General features: G+C 37.5%; 1 protein-coding gene and 1 long non-coding RNA gene across 11 annotated transcripts in view; both read left to right on the forward strand.

Annotated features, from left to right (window-relative positions):
- cpne5a (copine Va) overlaps positions 1 to 18,831 on the forward strand; it is a 198,269-nt gene that overhangs the window by 22,069 nt on the left and 157,369 nt on the right. For 7 of the 10 annotated variants that reach the window (XM_073909735.1, XM_073909732.1, XM_073909734.1 and 4 more), the window contains 2 exons: positions 67 to 151; positions 717 to 755. Coding sequence is in view for 3 of the 10 variants with exons in the window: in XM_073909728.1 (XP_073765829.1) it covers positions 67 to 151; positions 717 to 755 (124 nt within the window). In the remaining 7 variants the exon portion in view is untranslated. Of the gene's footprint in view, positions 1 to 66; positions 152 to 716; positions 756 to 8,773; positions 9,189 to 18,831 lie in introns of those variants that run through there. The other 3 variants (NM_001423518.1, NM_001123286.2, XM_073909729.1) reach the window with 2 other exon arrangements.
- Positions 10,404 to 14,130, forward strand: LOC137496346 (uncharacterized). The gene is made up of 4 exons (XR_011016591.2): positions 10,404 to 10,466; positions 10,821 to 10,889; positions 11,176 to 11,301; positions 12,265 to 14,130. It is a non-coding gene; the product is annotated as an uncharacterized lncRNA (long non-coding RNA).

Here is an 18,831-nt window from a genome sequence, read left to right on the forward strand (position 1 = left end):
ATTAAGACACTTGCTTGAATGCAAACTCTCTTTTGAACTGACACTGTTTTTGTACTGAGATTGCAGGTTCCAGGATAGTAATAAAGGTGCATATCCTTCCTCACCATTGTAAACAAACTGTGCTCCAGACAGACTGTTGTGAGTGCACAAGGTAAGGTGCAGTAAATTAATAATGCTGCAAATAATCTTCAGTTTTGGTCACTCTTTATTTTAAGATTTAATTCTCACTGTTAATAAATCATTAACTATTGCCTTAATATAATCATAATTTGCAGCTTATTAGTTATTAATAAAACTAGTTTGGTTTAGGAATTTAGTTATTCTTTAATAGGCAACAGACAATTTTCGAATATGCATGTAATAAGCCACTTGCTCATAGGGATAATTGGTATTTAAACTAAATTGTTACCAGTTCCTTGCACAGTCCAATCGTTTTGCTTCATAGGACCTCAAGATTCTGAAGCCACATATATTCATTTATTTTTGCCAGAATTTTTTTTTGGACTCTCAAATTGCTAGTGGTTGTTGATTTGCCTTTTAATTTCAAGGTGAACTATCACTTTAAATATTATGTTTCAACAAAAGCAATCATTTGACTTATGAAAGGATCCGTAAAAGTATGTTGGTATGTTATGTTGTGTGCTAAAGCATGTTGACCTCCATTGTATTAAATCGACCCAACTGGATGCTCATTAAATTGTGTTTGTGTTCCACAGTGGAGAGAGAGAGCCACACAGATTTGCAGTGACACAAGGGTGAGTAATTGTAATGTTTTGAGTGAACTGTCCCTGTAAAAAAAACCCAGCCTCAGTCGACCAGAGATTGTGCTCTGAGATTTATTTTGTTTGAAGGTGATAATAACTGAGGAAAAATGACTTAGAAAAAGGAAACAGCCCTCCTGTCAGAAAAAAAAAATCTGACCCTCAAACCTTACCTCTTACTATGGCATGTGTCACCATTTTGGTCGTCTGTGAAATCTCTCTCTCTCTCTCTCTCTCTCTCTCTCTCTCTCTCTCTCTTTTATGTTGAGCTATTTCAGATCTTTTGTGTGAAACCAGAGTGCTGTGGACAATAAATAGTCTTTATAAAGCTGTAACCTTACGATCTAAAAGCTTTCACAGACTGTTCTGATCTTTAACACTTACTTTACCTTTAAAACTGAAGTTAAAATGCAGGTTGTAGGCTTTTCATAATGTTTCTTGGTCAAAAAACTAAAACAAAACAGTTTTCAGACAAGCTTACGCGGGTAGATAGGTATGTTTTTCCATAATCTCTTTTTCATTGGAAATAATGTTTTGACAGACGCTTTAGAGAAGATATAACTCATACCCACAGTTTCCTGCCTAAGGATTGAGTTCCATTTGACTACTGACAAATAGCCTGTAGTGTGTTTGTGAGTCGGGGGTGACAGAATTCACCTCATTGAACTGAAGCAACATGTGGCTGAACCCAGAAGGAATTCCGAGAGGGAATCATCTGTGGAGTGGAGATAGACTGCATCCTCACAGCTGCTTTCATCAGCTTGTGGCCAAATAACACTAAAAACAAAACACTTTAGCTGTGCGGAATATGGTGCGCAATGACCATTATCATCTGAATGGCAATTCTAACTTTGCTCTGCCTATTTTTAAGCTAAAGACTTTGGCTGGATTTTTAGATCCTGTTTATGCCTTATTTTAAAGGGCTCCCATTTTACCCTTTTTATGAGATGTAAGATAAGTCCTTGGTGCCTCAAGAATGTGTCTGGAAGTTTTAGCTCAAAATACCCATCAGCTAATTATTTATACAATGCAGAATTTGTAAATTTTTGGCTCAGATCAATAGTAGCTGTTTTTGTAGCCTGTGCCTTTAAATGCAAATAAGCTGGTCCCCCCTGCCCACCATTCCCATGTGTGTGTGTCTGCTTTTCATGTGTTACCTCAGATAACCAACAGTCAGTGACAGAGACAGACATGAATGAAACAGAAATTCAGCTCTATTGTCAAAAACACTAAGTTTATTTCATGTATTTATGTTTTTTCCCAAGCCTTTCTGAAACGATGAGTCTCACACAACTGACTAAGTTTGCAGTACACACTTTTAACTTTGCGCTACTTTTACTTTCGTTTATTGTTGCTGCTCATATATAGTTGTACTGACACAATGCGGCAGGCGTCTCAAACTCAAATTGGTGGAAGGACATTTCACTGACTAACAATTCATAAGAGGGACGTTTTAACATTCAAGTACAAGAAAGAAGTGGAATCCTGACAGATGAACCTGACATCACGTGACATTTATATTTCAAGCATTACCTGTCACCAGCAAATCAGCACGTTTATCATGTCACACATCAGCTGCTGAAACACATCTGGGGTTGTTTGTATGGCCGAGCGTTAGACACACACTCAGTCATTTTTCCACAGAATATGTGCAGTCAAAACTCTACCTTTTTGCTTCTTGTTGTACATATTGAAGGGGTAGTTTAAATTGCTATGAAAATACTACAAATAAAAGGCATAATAAATATTATTCTATCCCAACCAATTGTATTGTCCCAATAGCGTAAGAACAGCAGAAAGCAGTTTGTATAACTTGAGTAACTTTATTAGCAATTGACCTTCTAAATGTCTTTCTTTTTTGTAAAAACTAACAACAAAGAGGGGTAAATAAGTACATATTTAGATTTACTTTAACAATTTCAATTCTACTAACATTTACTAATATACATAGATTTTATGCAAATCTTAATAGGCATGAGCGAAAGATCTATTAAATGAGACATCAGCTGCGGACCGGAGGAAGGATGAGGGTGGGCCGTAAATGGCCTGCAGTCCGGCAGTTTGAGGAATACATAGTGATTTTACTGTCTTTAATTTATTACAAACATGCACTGGTTTAAAATGTTTTAAACTTGTAAAACTCATTCTTGATGTGCAGCTGATCACAGAGAGTTGGAACATCTTTTAATCCCAGTTTCTTTGCAAACCCGTTCCGTCGACGTTTATACACGTGACTATGGAGACAAGTTAATTCGGTGGGTGGGGAAAACCACACTCCTAAGTCACATTGCCAACACAGGCTCATTGTGAAAACGTTCCCCTGTATACATTTCCGGAGAGCATGAATTGTGTAGTCAGAGCTACGTATGGCTGCATTTCGTCTTTAAAATTAATGCTACGGAGCAGTATGAAATCGCTAATGGCTTTTGTTTCTTTCGCGCTACCAGCTGATCGCTTACCTCCATTAAGGCAGGGGGTAATTGGGTCAATCGGTGCTTTTGAAAATACTTTGTTGGATTTAGGGAAGAGAGTGGTGGGGGATCAGTCGGTTGGTTGGTCAGTCAGTCACAGTCGACAGCGGCCTCTGGTGGATTTAAGTGAGAAGAGCAGGTGTAAATGGGACTTGCTAGAGAAATTAGGGTACATACTAAAGATCTGCGCGGGACTAAATTTTGAATCCCGCCCGCACCCGCCAGGTTTTAGCCCGAACCCGACCGCTCCCGCTTATATTAAGAAGTTGTTGTCCCGCTGCCCGACCCGCCCTCTTTTCTACCTGCCGCACCCGATCCCGCTAAAGAGCGGGGGAGAACAAAACCGAAAAACATCCAGCTATACAGTCCAGACAGCCAAGCTGTCTGTATAAACACACACACACAGCACCAAGCACACACACACAGACAAAGCTCTCTCTCTCTCATACGCGCGCGCACTAACACACACATAAGCACCAAGCAGACACACAGGCAAAGCTCTCTCTCTCTCTCTCTCTCTCTCTCATACGCGCGCGCGCACTAACACACACATAAGCACCAAGCAGACACACAGGCAAAGCTCTCTCTCTCTCATTCGCGCGCGCACTAGCATACACACACACACAAACACCAAACACACACACAGTCAAAGCTCTCTCTCTCTCATTCGCATAACAATATCCGCGATATTGCTAGACAGCCCGCTCCCGTCCCAAATTAAACCCATTACCGACCGCTCCCGCGATTTATTCGGAAATTTATTCCCGCGTCGCAGAAATCTGGTCAGGTCTCGCAGCGCCCGCGGGACAGCCGCGGGAATGCAAACCTCTAGTACATATCAATAATGAGGGTGGGTTGCAACTTGAGCTAGGCCTCAAAATCACTGCGATTCGGATCTTATTTTTAACAACATGAAATATTAAAAAAGAGACTTCTTGTGTTTATATTACCCCAAAACGACAGTGGACACACTATACCTAAACATAGTTCTGCCCAAACAGCTTAATTTTACATCATAGGTGCCCTTTAAGATGCATTTTTATCAATCTACAACAAGTGGATTATACAGTAATAAAGGGGCTGTAAAAGGCTTCCATCGGCTTTTAGTGATAGTCAAAAACTCATTAGGCCTAATTGATTTAATTATGTGTACGCCCATGTGGTCAAGTGCATTCACAAAAGATCTCCTGCTCTCTGCCTTCTGACTGCTTATGTGATTGTAATGGATGTGTTGTGAGAGAGCGCATCAAAACAAGGCACTCATGCTTTGCTTAGCTGTAGCAAAACACGCAGATAATCCAAATCCAGAGTTGATATCTGTACAAGTTTCTTTTGCTATTTCCTGCTCACTTCTAAAGCATGTAACATGGATTTGTTCATTCAATAGTGCTTGTGCGTTTCACTGAGCGCTCCTGTGAAATTGATGTAGAGAGTGACGAAATAAGTTGGAAGGGTTTCAACTAAATCCATGCTCAAGTTTTCCCAAGTGATGCGTTTGAACAGTGGTTATGCCAGTCACTGACAGATCAAATTACTGAAAACGTAAATACTGCAAATGTAAATACCCAGGGAAAACAGAGCCTATAAGACAGCAACAGATAAGGTCAACGTATAATGAAATTTGCTCTGTTTTATAAATGACTATTATTGATCTGATTGAAAATCAATTAATCTATACATATTTAATTTGAGTTTTTTCCTCAATCAATTACTCTGCCTAAAAGGCCCTTCACAATCAGCAACAAATTTAGAGTGCTTCATCCTGTCATCTCACAGTTTAGTCAACACCCTACAGCATGCAAAGATATATTGTGCTCAAATTTTACTTTGAAATCTCTGGTATATTTGACAGAATTATAACAAACCTGAATTTAATATTAAATATTGAAGTTGAAAAACCTAAATTCTATAATCCTGTTTAACAATCTAAAATTATTTTTTAAATTTATTATTTGGTCTTAATTGCTTTTGGCTTTTTATTGATAATAAGATTAAATTCAATTCACCTTTATTTCTATAGCGCTTTTAGAATGTATATTGTGCCAAAGCAGCTTCACATAGAAGATCATAGTAAATTGAAACAGTGTAAGTCCCGTTTTCAGTGTTAAAGTTCAGTTCAGTTTAGCTCAGTTCAGTGTGGTTTAATAATCACTACTGAGAGTCCAAACACTGAAGAGCAAATTAATCGATGCGCAGCTCTACAGATCCCGAACTATGCAAGCCAGTTTCCACAGCAGCGAGGAAAAAACTTCACCAATTGGCGAAAGTGAAAAATTAAAAAACCTCAAAAGAAATTCTCCTATGGCCAAACGTCTTGTGCAGAGCTGCAGTCTGTTTCAACAGCCTATGACCAGGATTGCTCATACATTCAGGCATAATGGATGAAGCATAGGCACAGCATTAGAGACCTGTTGATTTCTGGCAATCGCTAATTTAGTATGATATAATCTAGTGACTAAATCAAACTTTCTTTATGTATGTGCAAGCATGGGGCGGCCTAATATTACTTAAAGGAAATTAGTTATATCCTCTATCTAAGAACCAGAACTGGCGAGGATGTGTACGTGAGTATATGTAACTGGCCAGCATATTGGCGCTAAACGACTTCGGGTAAACGACGAACCATTAACTGAAAATAAGGATTTATTAGGGTAATCGATCTAAATTAGACCAAATCACAACCTACTGTATAAGGTAGTCAGCTTGAATTGGATGAGTCTAAATTTAAACTATGATAAATTGGAGTCAGATTATATTCGGAGTTGGAAACAAAATGAATTTTAACACACAAAATTTTTTTTTTTCACATGTGCTTAAAAGGCTTCCATACATTTAACCCTCACCTATACTGTTAGTTCTGTCATTGGACTAATAGGTGAACTCTTACAACAGCAGCAATAAAAAATCTGCAGAATATAAAGCAGAGACACCAAATATATACATTCCAGTGTATAAACACTAAAGAAAGAAGGATATCTGACAATTCAGTAGTTATACTTTTTAAACAAAAATTGCACTAGTTTATATTGCACAGTTCAATACTGCAGGAAGAAAAGACCTTCTATCTCCTTCTCTTGGATGTATGTCATATAAGAGACTTTATATTGTGACACAAAATGAGATCAGATCAGAATGAACACAAAGTAGCCTCAGACTTGCCGCTTCAACAATCCCGCTGGCTATATAACTAAAAACAGGCACCTCACGCTGAATCCCATGACCCAAGGTCGAAGATAAAGACTATGCGGCTTGTATTTCTTTAGGAAGTGATGGATGAAATGATGTTTCGGGCTGCATTCTGGGTTTGTGAACAGATATGGCGAGGATGACCTGCTTGGGATATCTAGACAAATACTACAAGAGTTTTCAGCTTGAGAAAACACTGAATCTCTGAAACCCTCTTCCCATTACTCTGTGTCCAGGCGGACTGGCCTCTGGATAAATGTTGGCACTTGTGGGGAAGCCCCTTGACTAATGGTTTTCGCCATGCAAGAAGGCATGAAATTACGGAGCCCTGGCTGGTTCAGTGACAGCCCCTTGTTTTCCATTTGCCGTCTGATTTATTGTGGTGAGTGATTTTTGGAGATGGAAATTTAACGGAGGCGGTGAGAAAAGAGGCGTCTGTGTCTGATCTGTCGGTGTGTGTGACTGAAAGGCAGGGCTTGATGTCAGTCTGTAAAGTCCTCTGTGGAATTGGGTCCAAACCAAGGGGAAAGACTCTGAATGAAGTGTCTCTTCATTTTCACTCCTGGCTCAAGATGCAGTCTGAGCAGTGGAGTAATTCAAGAGTTTGAGAGGGTTCTCGTTCTGTCTTATATTCACTCCCTTCTGTCTTTTGTAGTGTTTCTATTTTCACTTTCACACACTTTAAATCCAAGCCTCAAAGGCTTGGTGAACAAAACCAGTGCAACACCATTGTGTCAGTCAGACCAACCCTCCCTCTCTGAATCCTGGATCTCTGTGACATTGGGATTGTACAGTTTTCCAGCATGCCGTCCTGTCAGAATGCAGGCCACACACTATCACCTTTAGCCCTTCACTGGTAACACCCATAATTATCCACTGAGTCGCTTAGAGGAAATGGAGTCTCTAGGGAAAAAGCTTTCAAATGGGTCACAAGGTCTTTTGGGTCAGGGTGGACAATAGCAGCTGTAATTAAATCTGACAAGTGATTAACTATAACGTCCAGCTATGGTGAATTTTTTGGAATTAGCGTTGGATGGAGATGGAGGAGCTGTCCATTGCTGTGGTGCTGAAATGCAGTTGCAGCATGACGAACACTGGGTGGGCCGTATCATACTGTGCGTTTTATCAGCTCTAACTCAGATTTCCATCTCCCACTAGACATAAAAGTGATTCTGTGTGATAATTATGCAAGTTCTTTCGACATTTTTGCTGATAACAAACCAGCAAGTAGTTTGAAGTGTCTTGTCAACAAAAGCCTCAGTTGGCTAGAAAATAGTTTAACTGTATTTTTAGCTTATGCAAACAACTTTTAATGTTGTTTTCTTTCTCTAATTATAGCTATGTTTAATTAGTTACATGCAGCACAGGATAGAAATGTGATTATTCATTCAGGGGATTTTGGCATTTTTCCACATACAGTACAATTAGGGGTAATGCTTTTTTATGAATATAAAAGAACTTTATGTAAAGTTATAAATAAAGCTTATTAGAATGCATATGGCAAGAAATAACAGTTTTCAGACTTCAGTGCTTTTCATTTTTTTAATAAAGAACCAGTATATAAATTGAGCTTTGTAAATGTTTTATATTGTTTCTTTATAGTTGTTTATTATTTTTACTACAAATAAGTTTTTTCATTGCCCTAATATAATGTCTTGTTAAACATTTCTAAAGTTTAATCCAGTTTTCTGACCTTGATCCCATTTTGATGGTTATTTTACCTGGCAAATAGTCTTCTTCTTGTGTGTGTTTGTTTAGGTTTTGCACAACTATTAAATTTTTTTTACTTTGCCTCTTGTTAACCAATTTTTGTTTTGTTTTTGTTTTCAGTTTTTTATAAAAAAACTTTTTCTTGATAGGATATTGGTTGTGTGGTAAATGTGAGAAGTGAAGAACTAGCATGAAAATGCAATGCTTTTTCTTTTTACTGTTGGTGAAATTTACTAGCAATTTCTGTGGCTTTAGTGTGGATTTTGTACTGAAGTTATTTGCATTAAAGCATGAATGTTACCTCGTTAAAGATAACATGTCAACCCCCCTGGCAAATAACAAAATATTTTGCAATTTATTTGCAGTAAAAGTGAATGTATTGTATTTTTAAAATCTACATTTTACCAACGAACTACCAGATTTTTACTTGCAGCATTTCTGCCTTTATTCCCTCCCCAGTGTGGTTGAGGATTGTATTTCAGAAGTTAACCGCCGTGAGAAATAGCTCTTGCTGTAATGAGCCATAGCGGTGGATCAATAGCGTGATGCTGCGCCGAGCGCGCGCAAAGCCTCGAATATGTGAAAGAATGCGCGATGGGTGGAGTTCTGCTCTTTTACTTTACACTCCACACACAGTGCGGACACACACACATCTCACCGCTGTCACAGGAGGCGCACACTTCTACTCTTCCTTGAGTTTTTCATTTACCAAACCCAAACCCGTTGTATAATCATCTTAAAATTTCTGCCAACATCATTGACACTATATTTTGAGCGCATCATAGGGCGTTCGCGGTCTCCAGCGCGCCTTCATCACAGACGCTGATTCTGTGTCACCCACTGCGGTCCTGCGCGCGCCCCGCCGGAGCTCTGAGATTTTAGCAAGCACCGCAGGACCCAGACCTGCCAAACTGTTTGAAGTAGAAAGCTTCATCTTGTCCCGCGCGCCAATGGAAGGCGACGTTATGGATAAACTGGAGGACATGGCCTCAGTTTGCGAGTTCGACCCAATCACGGGGAATATTCCCGCCACTAAAGTGGAGATCACCGTCTCGTGCAGGTATGACACTGAATCACTTTGTTTCGATTTAAGAATAAATATTGTGTAAGCTTAATCCAATTTTATAGCTTTTATAGTTTGTAATGACCACATTAAGGCTGTTATTTCACCAGATAAAGGTTCAGGTTTTCAGAATAATTGTTGTATAAGTGGTCCTGAGGTAGCTGTTTGGAATTATTATGAAGAAAAGTTTTTTGGACAGCTAATCTGTTTTGATAACCTAAGAAAAAGCGAAGCCTTTAGCGTTCTATAAGAACTAGCATGTAAAACGGCTTCGTAAAGAAGCTGTATGTACTCAAACAAATTAAGGCTTTATAATTTGCCGTTTCTTTGAGGAAACTACAACATATGGAACGTTTATTTTACGTCACTCAATAAACGTTTCTCCTATGAAAAAGGTTTTTGCTGTTGAAATGTTCTTCTCACTAAAAATGGTTCTTCTACGTACCTTTCTCTTAAATATTCTTTATATGTTCTTAAATGTTCTTTTATAATGGCTTTTCTGTTTATTCACAATTTTGCAACCTTTAATTGCCACCCTACATTTTCATACAGCTTATAAACATGTAAAAGAAGCAGTTCACATGCACCAAATATTCTACAATATTTAGATGAGTGTACATATCTAATATATGAGATATGTGAGTATATACTTGCCAAAAGCACTTAATGTTGCTGCTCAGCTGTCTCCTGTAGAGATGCCGTAAGTTGTCAGATTCTCTGAGCATCAAGTCCCTGCAGAAACCCATGAACAGACACCCCTAGGTCTTTGCTTTCCATTGATAATTAATGTTTGTATTTTTAGAAGTATTACATGACCTGCTTGCCAGAGGAAGTGTATCTTTAGTTGGTCTTTATGGATGCCCAGCCGGCACACGACCGACCTTCAACGTTGAAATATGGTTGAAATAAGGTCAGATGTGTTTTGAACGTTGAAATAATGTTGATAGAACGTTTAATGTTGAACGGTTGAAAAACAGCCTGCTTATGACAAGGCTTCAACGTTGAAATGTGGTTGAAAATACGTCAGTTGTTGCTTTAATGTTGAAACAATGTTGAATGATAAATGGTTGAAAAAAGTTACAGAAATCCTTGTACAAATCAACGTTGACATTTTTTTTTATCATGGTCTGTATGTTGAATTAACGTCATGGCTTCACCCAATATTCAACATGTTTGGTTACCATGGTATCGGAGGACTCGGCGCACGCGGCCACGCGCAGCGCTTCACTTCACTTAATTACGAACACCTGACCTGCAGTGCAGCAGAATTCAGAGGTAAGCGTGTTTTTAGATGCTTTAATGTTTTATTTACCCCCCGATTTTGTTTTACACACAGTGTATCTTAAATGTGACTTAGTGTAGTGTTTCGAATTTTGAAGCATTTAAAACTTTCCAGTTTGGTTTAGTTTGCGCTCCGGTGACGCAGATAACCTCGAGGTAATGTCACATGTTTAACGTTAGTCTAAATGAGCGTTTTTATGGCAAATTCAAAGCGATAAACTCCAAACGCAGTTTAAAGTTACTGAGCAACGTTATAAAACAATATCATTTTTATACGCTGTATAATTAGTGTTATTATTACAAAGTGAACTGCTTTCGTTTCACTGTTGTTGTTGTTTTTGCTTTTAGACATGTAACTTAACGTACTCCAGAGACGCACTAACTTGCACAGCATTGAATGGAAAAGGCTTTGTCCATGTAAGTTTACTTTACCTTTAACTAAGCTAGCCTATCTGTTAAATCTTCTTGGTGCTTTGGTTGGTGATATTCTCTTTCTAATTTGTTTGTTTATTGATTGTTAGGCTATGTTGTGATATTATATTGTTATATTGATATTATTATTGTGAAATCATGTTGTGATGTTACTATGTGACAGTATTGGGGAGCAAATATGTATTTAGTGAGAAATTAATGTTTAAATTACACTTTGTATAGTAGCAGATAAGAGGTGTAATGGGTTTTAACTTTCTGGGTTTTCTGGAAGGTCCAGTTGAGGGCATCAAGAACACGTAGATAGCCTAAACCTGTGTCAGCCTGGACAGACTGCAGTTCTGCTACTCCACGCCAAGGCTTTTGTATGGATGTCTGACTACTACAGTGTTCTCTAAAGGTATTACTGGAGCAAAACAACAGCACCCATTACAGTGAAATTTGTATTCATAAAAATAGTGATACATGTGTAGCAGTACCAGTACATGTGATGTCATTGAGAAGTTGTTTTTATTAAATGTCATTAAAACAAATAAATAAACATGCTATTTAAATAAATCTAAATATTAAAAACTTGAGGATTAAGAAGAAATTAAATGCATCATCTGTCTTGCGAAAAGGGTCTACTTAAGAATTCTGGTGTTTCCCAACTGAAAGGGATAGTTCACCCAAGAATGAAAATTTACTCACATTTTACTCCCCAAATGGTTTAAAACCATTATGAGTTTATTTTGTTGAACACAAAAAGGGGCTATTATGAAAAAAAAACTAAAAACCTGTAAACATTGACCTCCATAGTGGAAAAAAATACTATAGAAGTCAATGGTTATAGATTTGCAGCTTTCTTCAAAATATCTTCTTTTGTGTTCAACGTGGTTAGTAAATGATGACAGAATACAAATTTTAAACTATCCCTTTAATTTTCTGTCCTACATGCAGACTTTTGCAGAAGTACTACTCCTTCTAGAGTTTTTCTCAACCATATGTATAAAAAGCTTTAAACAGCTTTTACAGTACATGTAATGGTTCACAACAACTTGTAATTATTAAATGTGTTGAATGTTTCATGGTTCTTTACTGCAGCCCTTGTTTTAAAAAAAAAAAAAAAAGAAATTTTTTCGAGAATCTGAAATTTGAATTCTGGAAATGCTGGCACCGGTGGTGGCGAAGGGCTTCCTGACGATATCACACCTAATTCTTCACTTCTCTTAGTTAGGAATATTCAGATGTATGAGTTAAAATTATTGAGTGTGGCGATTATTATAAGACAAATTTGGATTCAATAAAAAATAAATATTTGAATTTCACTTTGTATAATAGCAGATACCAACTTAATTGTAACCTCGTATTTCATTTATTGCAGGTTTTCTGGAAGCTCCATTTGAGGGCATCAAAGACATACTGATGGCCTAAACCAGTGTCAGCCTAGACAGACAGACATCTATTGCAGTTCTGCTACACAAGACCAAACTCTCTGCGTTTGTATGGATGTCTGACTAGTACGGTGTTCTCTAAAGGTATAACTGGAGCAAAACAACAGCATCCGTTACAGTGAAATTTGTGTTCATAAAAGATAGTGATATATGTGTAACAGGTCCAGTACATTTGTCATAAAGGTTAAATCACAGTAAGTACTGTAAAAATAACTTGTTTGCCTCTGCCACAACAGGTCATGGTGTGTGCTTACTGCTCGTAGTAAACACACACACTGATCTGATGCGGGAGAGATATATGCAAAAATATTTGTATTTACTGTTTTGTTTTGCCTCACTAAAGTGTTGTTGGAGCTTGGTATGTTCACAGTTGAAATCACTGAAGTCACATGGAACGTTTTGACAATGTGTTTTGTGCCTTATCTGGACAATGACCATCTTGGGACCATTGCTGTCTGTAGAGGATGAGGAGCATTTAATCTAAAATATTTTAGTTTGTGTTCTGAAGATTAACAGGTCTCTGGGATGACACAAGTAATTAATAACAGAACCTATATGAACACTTAATGTGACATGTAATAGTGAAATAGTGGTCCTACATTCACAAATGTGAGCCATTATTATAAGACCCATGTGAACATGCAATTTTTATGATACTAATAATAATGGAATAACAAATTGCTATTACTGTTGTGTTTGTGAGAGAGAATCAAACCATATATTCTACACATTTTCTTGATGATTTACTGAAATATTTGTCTACATGTTCCACTGTCACAGGTGCTCAGTTTTGCTGCAGTAATGCTAAACACAATAGATGTACTTTATGCAAAAAAAAAAACAAAAAAAAAAAACTACTAAATATTTAGCATGCAGACCTGCAAAGTAAAGGAGTAATGTCAGGTTTAGATTATAGCATGAGTTTTCACTATTGTGAAAGTGAAGCCATTCATTCACAATGAATTGGAATAGCAAACCTCATTATTGATTTTGTAGGAAACTCACCTGGTGTTTGAGAAATAAATATGTATTTAACTGCTAGACTGATATAGATGTTTTAGTGTTTTACACTTGATTCTTTGTCCCCAGTGCCATCTTTTACCTCAAGTGTTTCTCTCAACCTATAAAACCTCAAACAGATGTAATGTATTTCACTTGTGATTCTTAGTTGTGAGTGATGTTTTTTATTTGATTTTTTTTACTGCAGCCACTTTAAAAATGGGTATTTTGTAAACTTTGTAAACGGAATTGTATTTTGGAGACTGTGATGGTTGAAGCGTACTTTAGTTACTTAGTTTAATTTAGTTAGCATCTGTCTTTCTGAAGACGGTAACACTTTACAAAAAGGTTGTATTAGTAAGTGTTAATGTATTTACTAACATGAACAAAGAACAATGAAGTATCTTTCATATAAAGAAAGTACAGTTCATGTCAGCTCAGTGCATTAATGTTAACAAGCATACATTTTGATTTTAATAGCATCGGGACATATTTCAATTAATTAAATGATTAATAAATGCTGTACAAGTATTTGTTCTTTGTTCATGTTAGTAAACATTAACTAACTTTAATTCATGAAACCTAATTAAAAAGTGACTCTTTAATTGTATGCCTTTTTCTGTATTTGAGTGTACAGCATGTATAGTAACCTGCATGGTTTTGATGAACTGTATGCTGTAAATGTTGCTGTATATTTAGAATAAATGAAATAATGAGGTGTGTATTAAATAAATTGATACACAGGCTAAGTTGTGTATTTTTGTCGTGTATTTTTATTAGTAAAAATTTGTTTGCTATATTTATGGACTTTGCGTTGTATGTAATTTCTATTTAACTTGCGTTGAAATGTATGACGGTGAAACAACGTCACGGTATCAACGTTGATCCAATTTGCAAAATCGAAAGGTAATTCAACCTTCATTCAACGTCTACAAAACGACCACAATTCACCCATGAAGAACGTAAGAGTGAAACAACGTTGTGATTTCAACGGTGTATCACCGGTGGTGGTCCGACGGTGAAACAACGTCACTATATAAACGTTGATCCAATTTGCAAAATCGAAAGGTAATTCAACGTTGATCCAACCATAGACCTGACGTTGATTCAACGTTGAATCACCGTTGAAATGCCGGCTGGGTGGTGTGTGATATAAAATATTACTAGTTAAATCAGTACTGTAGCAGACAGAATGTTCCTGTTATGGAGCATACAAACCCCACCCAGGGTTCTCATAGCAATGAAAACAGCAGAGAAAAACAGCAGAACATACATATTTTTTAAAATATATGTTGCTTGCACTGTATTTCTTGTTGAGAGATCATCTTTGGGTGAAAGTTTGTTTTTTTCCCTTCTCCTCCAGCTGATGCTTATATCATCGTCTTTACTTTTAGAGCAGACCGTGCTGATCTCGATAAGAAATGCTGCGACTGGAAAAACAGATTCTAAGCTGTGTTGAAAATGAATTTCAGTCACGGGTCTCTGCTGCGAGGACCACAGCCGGCTGATTGCTCAGAGGGATCGGTGGGCTATTGGTTTGGGTTTTCAATCATCTTGAGGAGTAATAGATACGGCTGGTGTACTCGACATCTGCTATGCCTTTAATAGTAGCTTATAGTCAATTATACACGCTTCAGTCTAATTGAGACAAAATGATTTTACAGAATTTCCCAACTTGACAGTCAAACCGTCTTTTTAATGAGAGCAATTTCCTGTGCAAGTAGCTAATAACCATAAGCTGGCCAACTTCTCAGCTGCGAGTTAATATTGCCTGCTGTCTGCATAGTGAAAGAAAGAATGCTGATTATGGGAGTAATTCGCTCTGATTGTTATAGCTGAATAAATTTCTCTGTTAAAGACCAAGACTTCAGCACATTAGCTTAATGTGATCGCAACTGTTTTTAATGAACTTGAAATAAATAGCTTTTATGATTGAAATGCAGCTTTTCGTTTAATACATTCACTAAATGATTCATGAAGGATGTTATCAAAATACAAGCGAAAATTGCAATTATGTTTTACAGAACTCTGTAGTGAACAGTTTTAAATTTGAATTTGACATCAATGTGTTTGACAAGGACTTCAAATGTCAGTGACATGCTAGAGTCAGGGTTGTTATTTAAATTTTTGTTGATAAAACATTTCTTATTAATAATACTATTAAAATAAAACTATCTAAAAAAGATTAATGCTGTAGGTGTAAAAAAAGAATAAAAAACAACATTCAAAATAGCAAAACTAAGTAAAATGTAATTTCATTCTTTTTTTTTTTGGCTTAGTCCCTTTATTCTACAGCGGAATGAACTGCCAACTTATCCAGCAAATGTTTTACACAGTGGATGCCCTTCCAGCTGCAACCCATAACTGGGAAACTCATACACACTAATTCACACACATACACTATGGCCAGTTTAGTCTATTCAATTCCCCTATACCACATGTCTTTTGACTGTGGGGGGGACCAGAGCACCCGGAGGAAACCCAAGTGAATACGGAACTCGCAAACTCCAAACAGAAATGCCAACTGGCCCAGCCGTGACTCAAACCAGTAACCTTCTTGCTATTAGGTGACAGTGCTAACCACTAAGCCACCGTGATATCCAAAATGTAATTTAAATCTTTTATTTATTAATAATAATAATGATACATACTGTGTATGCCTAATAATAAGATTCTTTTCTTAGTTAACAATTATCTCATAATCGCAGATAGTTGACTTGATAAATGTTTTTTAGTAAATTCTTTTTTTTGGTGCTTTTATTTTAGGTTCAGCAAAGAAAATCACTGTTAAAGTAAATTTTTTCCTGCTCATGAGTTGACTTTTTGGTTCTTTTTATATGCTATTTCAGATTAGCATATTAATTGAGACATTTTTGAAGGAAATATTTTGAAAAAAAGTGTATGGAAAAAAGTTATATGAAATGTAAATGTGTTTCTTGCCATTTCTTTATTTCTACAACAATATTTAGTGCATGCATATTTCCCTGCCATAAGTTAAGTGGTTTGCAATAGTCTATATGAAAATTAGGTATTATTCAAGAAAAAGAACACAAAAAACTAGAGATGCACTGATATGGATTTTTAGCCGATAACGATAACAGATAACTTAAGATTTGGAAGCCGATAACTATAAATATACTATAGCCGATAAATATAAATATAAATATTTCAAAATGTTATATTTTTATACAGTAAACACCTGATTTTATTTTTAAAAAGCTAAATACAGGTAGTATTATTTTAGAAAATGCGACATAAATTCATCCCATTTGGTGTTTTAAATTCTTTTGAACACATGTTGATGCTGCTTGTCAATCAGACAATGCTTCTATGTTCGTTCTTACTCCCAATTGTGGGAAAAAAGATCGAAGAAAGGTTTATGATAAACCGATGCGAGTTTGAAAGTTTAACTGCAGGCGTTGTGTGATCCGCATGCATACGAAGCAGAGTCAGATTTGTCCTCGGAGTCAGATTTTGATACAACACCTGAGCATTGAGCACAGATGAGTTTACGACAAACAGTGCAAAATATAAAGACAGAATGTAGCAAGGGTTGAGAACCCCTATGCTGGATTCAGTGACTGGCGTACCTCTCCCCTGCTGCTGTGAAGGCTCTGATAGCTCACTAGTCACTTTATTTGTGTGTGGTAATAGCCATCACGTGCTCTCATTATAATCGATATAAATATGCTTATCAAACTGAATACAATCTTATATCAACAACACATGGCAAGCAACACGTTGATAATAACAAATAATCATATTAGATTACAAACAACCAAACGAGTTGCACGTGTGCTATTTAAACCAAAAAAACGCAATGACACTTTATCAAACATATCTACAATGATAAAGAAAATGGTTACTTACCGAGTTATTAAAGAGCCCATATTATACATGAAATAAGGTCATATCTTGGTTGTAAGGGTCTCCAACAACAGTCTAATATGCATGCAAGGTCAAAAAACACTTTCATGGTCTTATAATCTGCATTTATTTTTATCTAATTATCCCAGCGACTCCTGTATGAATCGTCCAGTGATTCATTTGTTCCCAAACCCCTCCTTAGCGCGAAGCTAATCTGCGCTGATTGGGCCGATGACAGTCTGTCGCGATTGGTCGACTGCCTTCAGTCAGAGAGGGAAATGGCCAATAGCTAATCAGCAATTTAAAAAGTAATCACAGTTCATACACGCTCGATAGTGTAGGCGTGGACTTTAGCTGCCACACTATGGCGAGTGGATAGTGCCACGGATAACCGAACGAAGGAGACAGTCGTGTACTCGCCATACCACACACACACAAAAACACACACACACCTCCGGATGACAACGCTCCCGCTTCAGCCCGCACCCGCCAGGTTTTAGCCTGAGAACCCGCTCCGTTTTCTGCCCGCCGCGCCCGGTCCCGCTAGAGCGGAGAACACAACCAAATATCACCCAGTATACAGTCCAGACAGCCAAGCTGTCTGTATATTAAACACACACACAGCACAAAGTACACAAAGCTCGTTCGTTCGTTCGCTCTCTCTCTCGCTCTCTCTCTCTCTCTCTCTCTCTCTCCCCGCGCCAGATTTCTGCGGCGCGGGAATACATTTCCGAATAAATCGCGGGAGCAGAACTCTAGCACGGAGCTCCATAAACAAACAGCACGCGTCGCGTTTTTAACGTGACTTTGCACGCGATAAGATAATATATCCAGTTAACCTGATACAGTACACGCGGTTACAAGTAACAAATCACAACTAAATACATTTGCAAGCAAGAGTAAACGAGGCAACAACTTTAACCGCACGTACTTACACTTGAGAAATGTAGGAAGAAACCCATCCTGACAGTTACTCTTTACTGATCCTTCCTTTAACAAACTCAGATGAAGTATTCTTTGTAGCATGTAGCTTCCAGAAGTTTCCAACTGCTTGGTTATAATGCTGATGTTTCATCTTTGGGTAGAGACTCAATATATCCATCTGCAGTGTGACTTCAATCGACCGGCATGTTTGTGTGCGTGTGTTTGTGGGTGTGCGTGTTTGTGGGTGTGTGTGTGTGTGTGTGTGTCTGGGTTACTGCGTCAGAGGGCGGGGCCTCAGGTTTGAAATCTCCCGGGTTTGCGCGTGCACGTGAAAAACTTTGTTTCGTTCGTACGTCATGGCGAAACACCTAATGAGTCGGTATCAAGGCGACTCGTTTGAAGCACTATGATTCGACTCTTTTATAGATGAATCAACAGTTTTAAACACTGTATTCTTACAGATTTAAGCCTTAGCTGGATACTTCACTTCACTTAGAGCTGTGTTACACACTACATGGAGGGGAATTTTCAAAAACCCATAATATGGGCTCTTTAACGTACAAAAATGCCACACAAAGCAAGAACGGACTTTAAAGGAATAGCTCCACTATAGTGCACTGGACAAGTCTGAACAAGTTCCGCCCACGGCAGTTCTGTACAATTATGAAAAATATTGGATTAATGATATCGGCCTAATTTTGACATCG

Source organism: Danio rerio, chromosome 8 (assembly GCF_049306965.1).
Source record: "Danio rerio strain Tuebingen ecotype United States chromosome 8, GRCz12tu, whole genome shotgun sequence".
Classification (NCBI taxonomy): domain Eukaryota; kingdom Metazoa; phylum Chordata; class Actinopteri; order Cypriniformes; family Danionidae; genus Danio; species Danio rerio.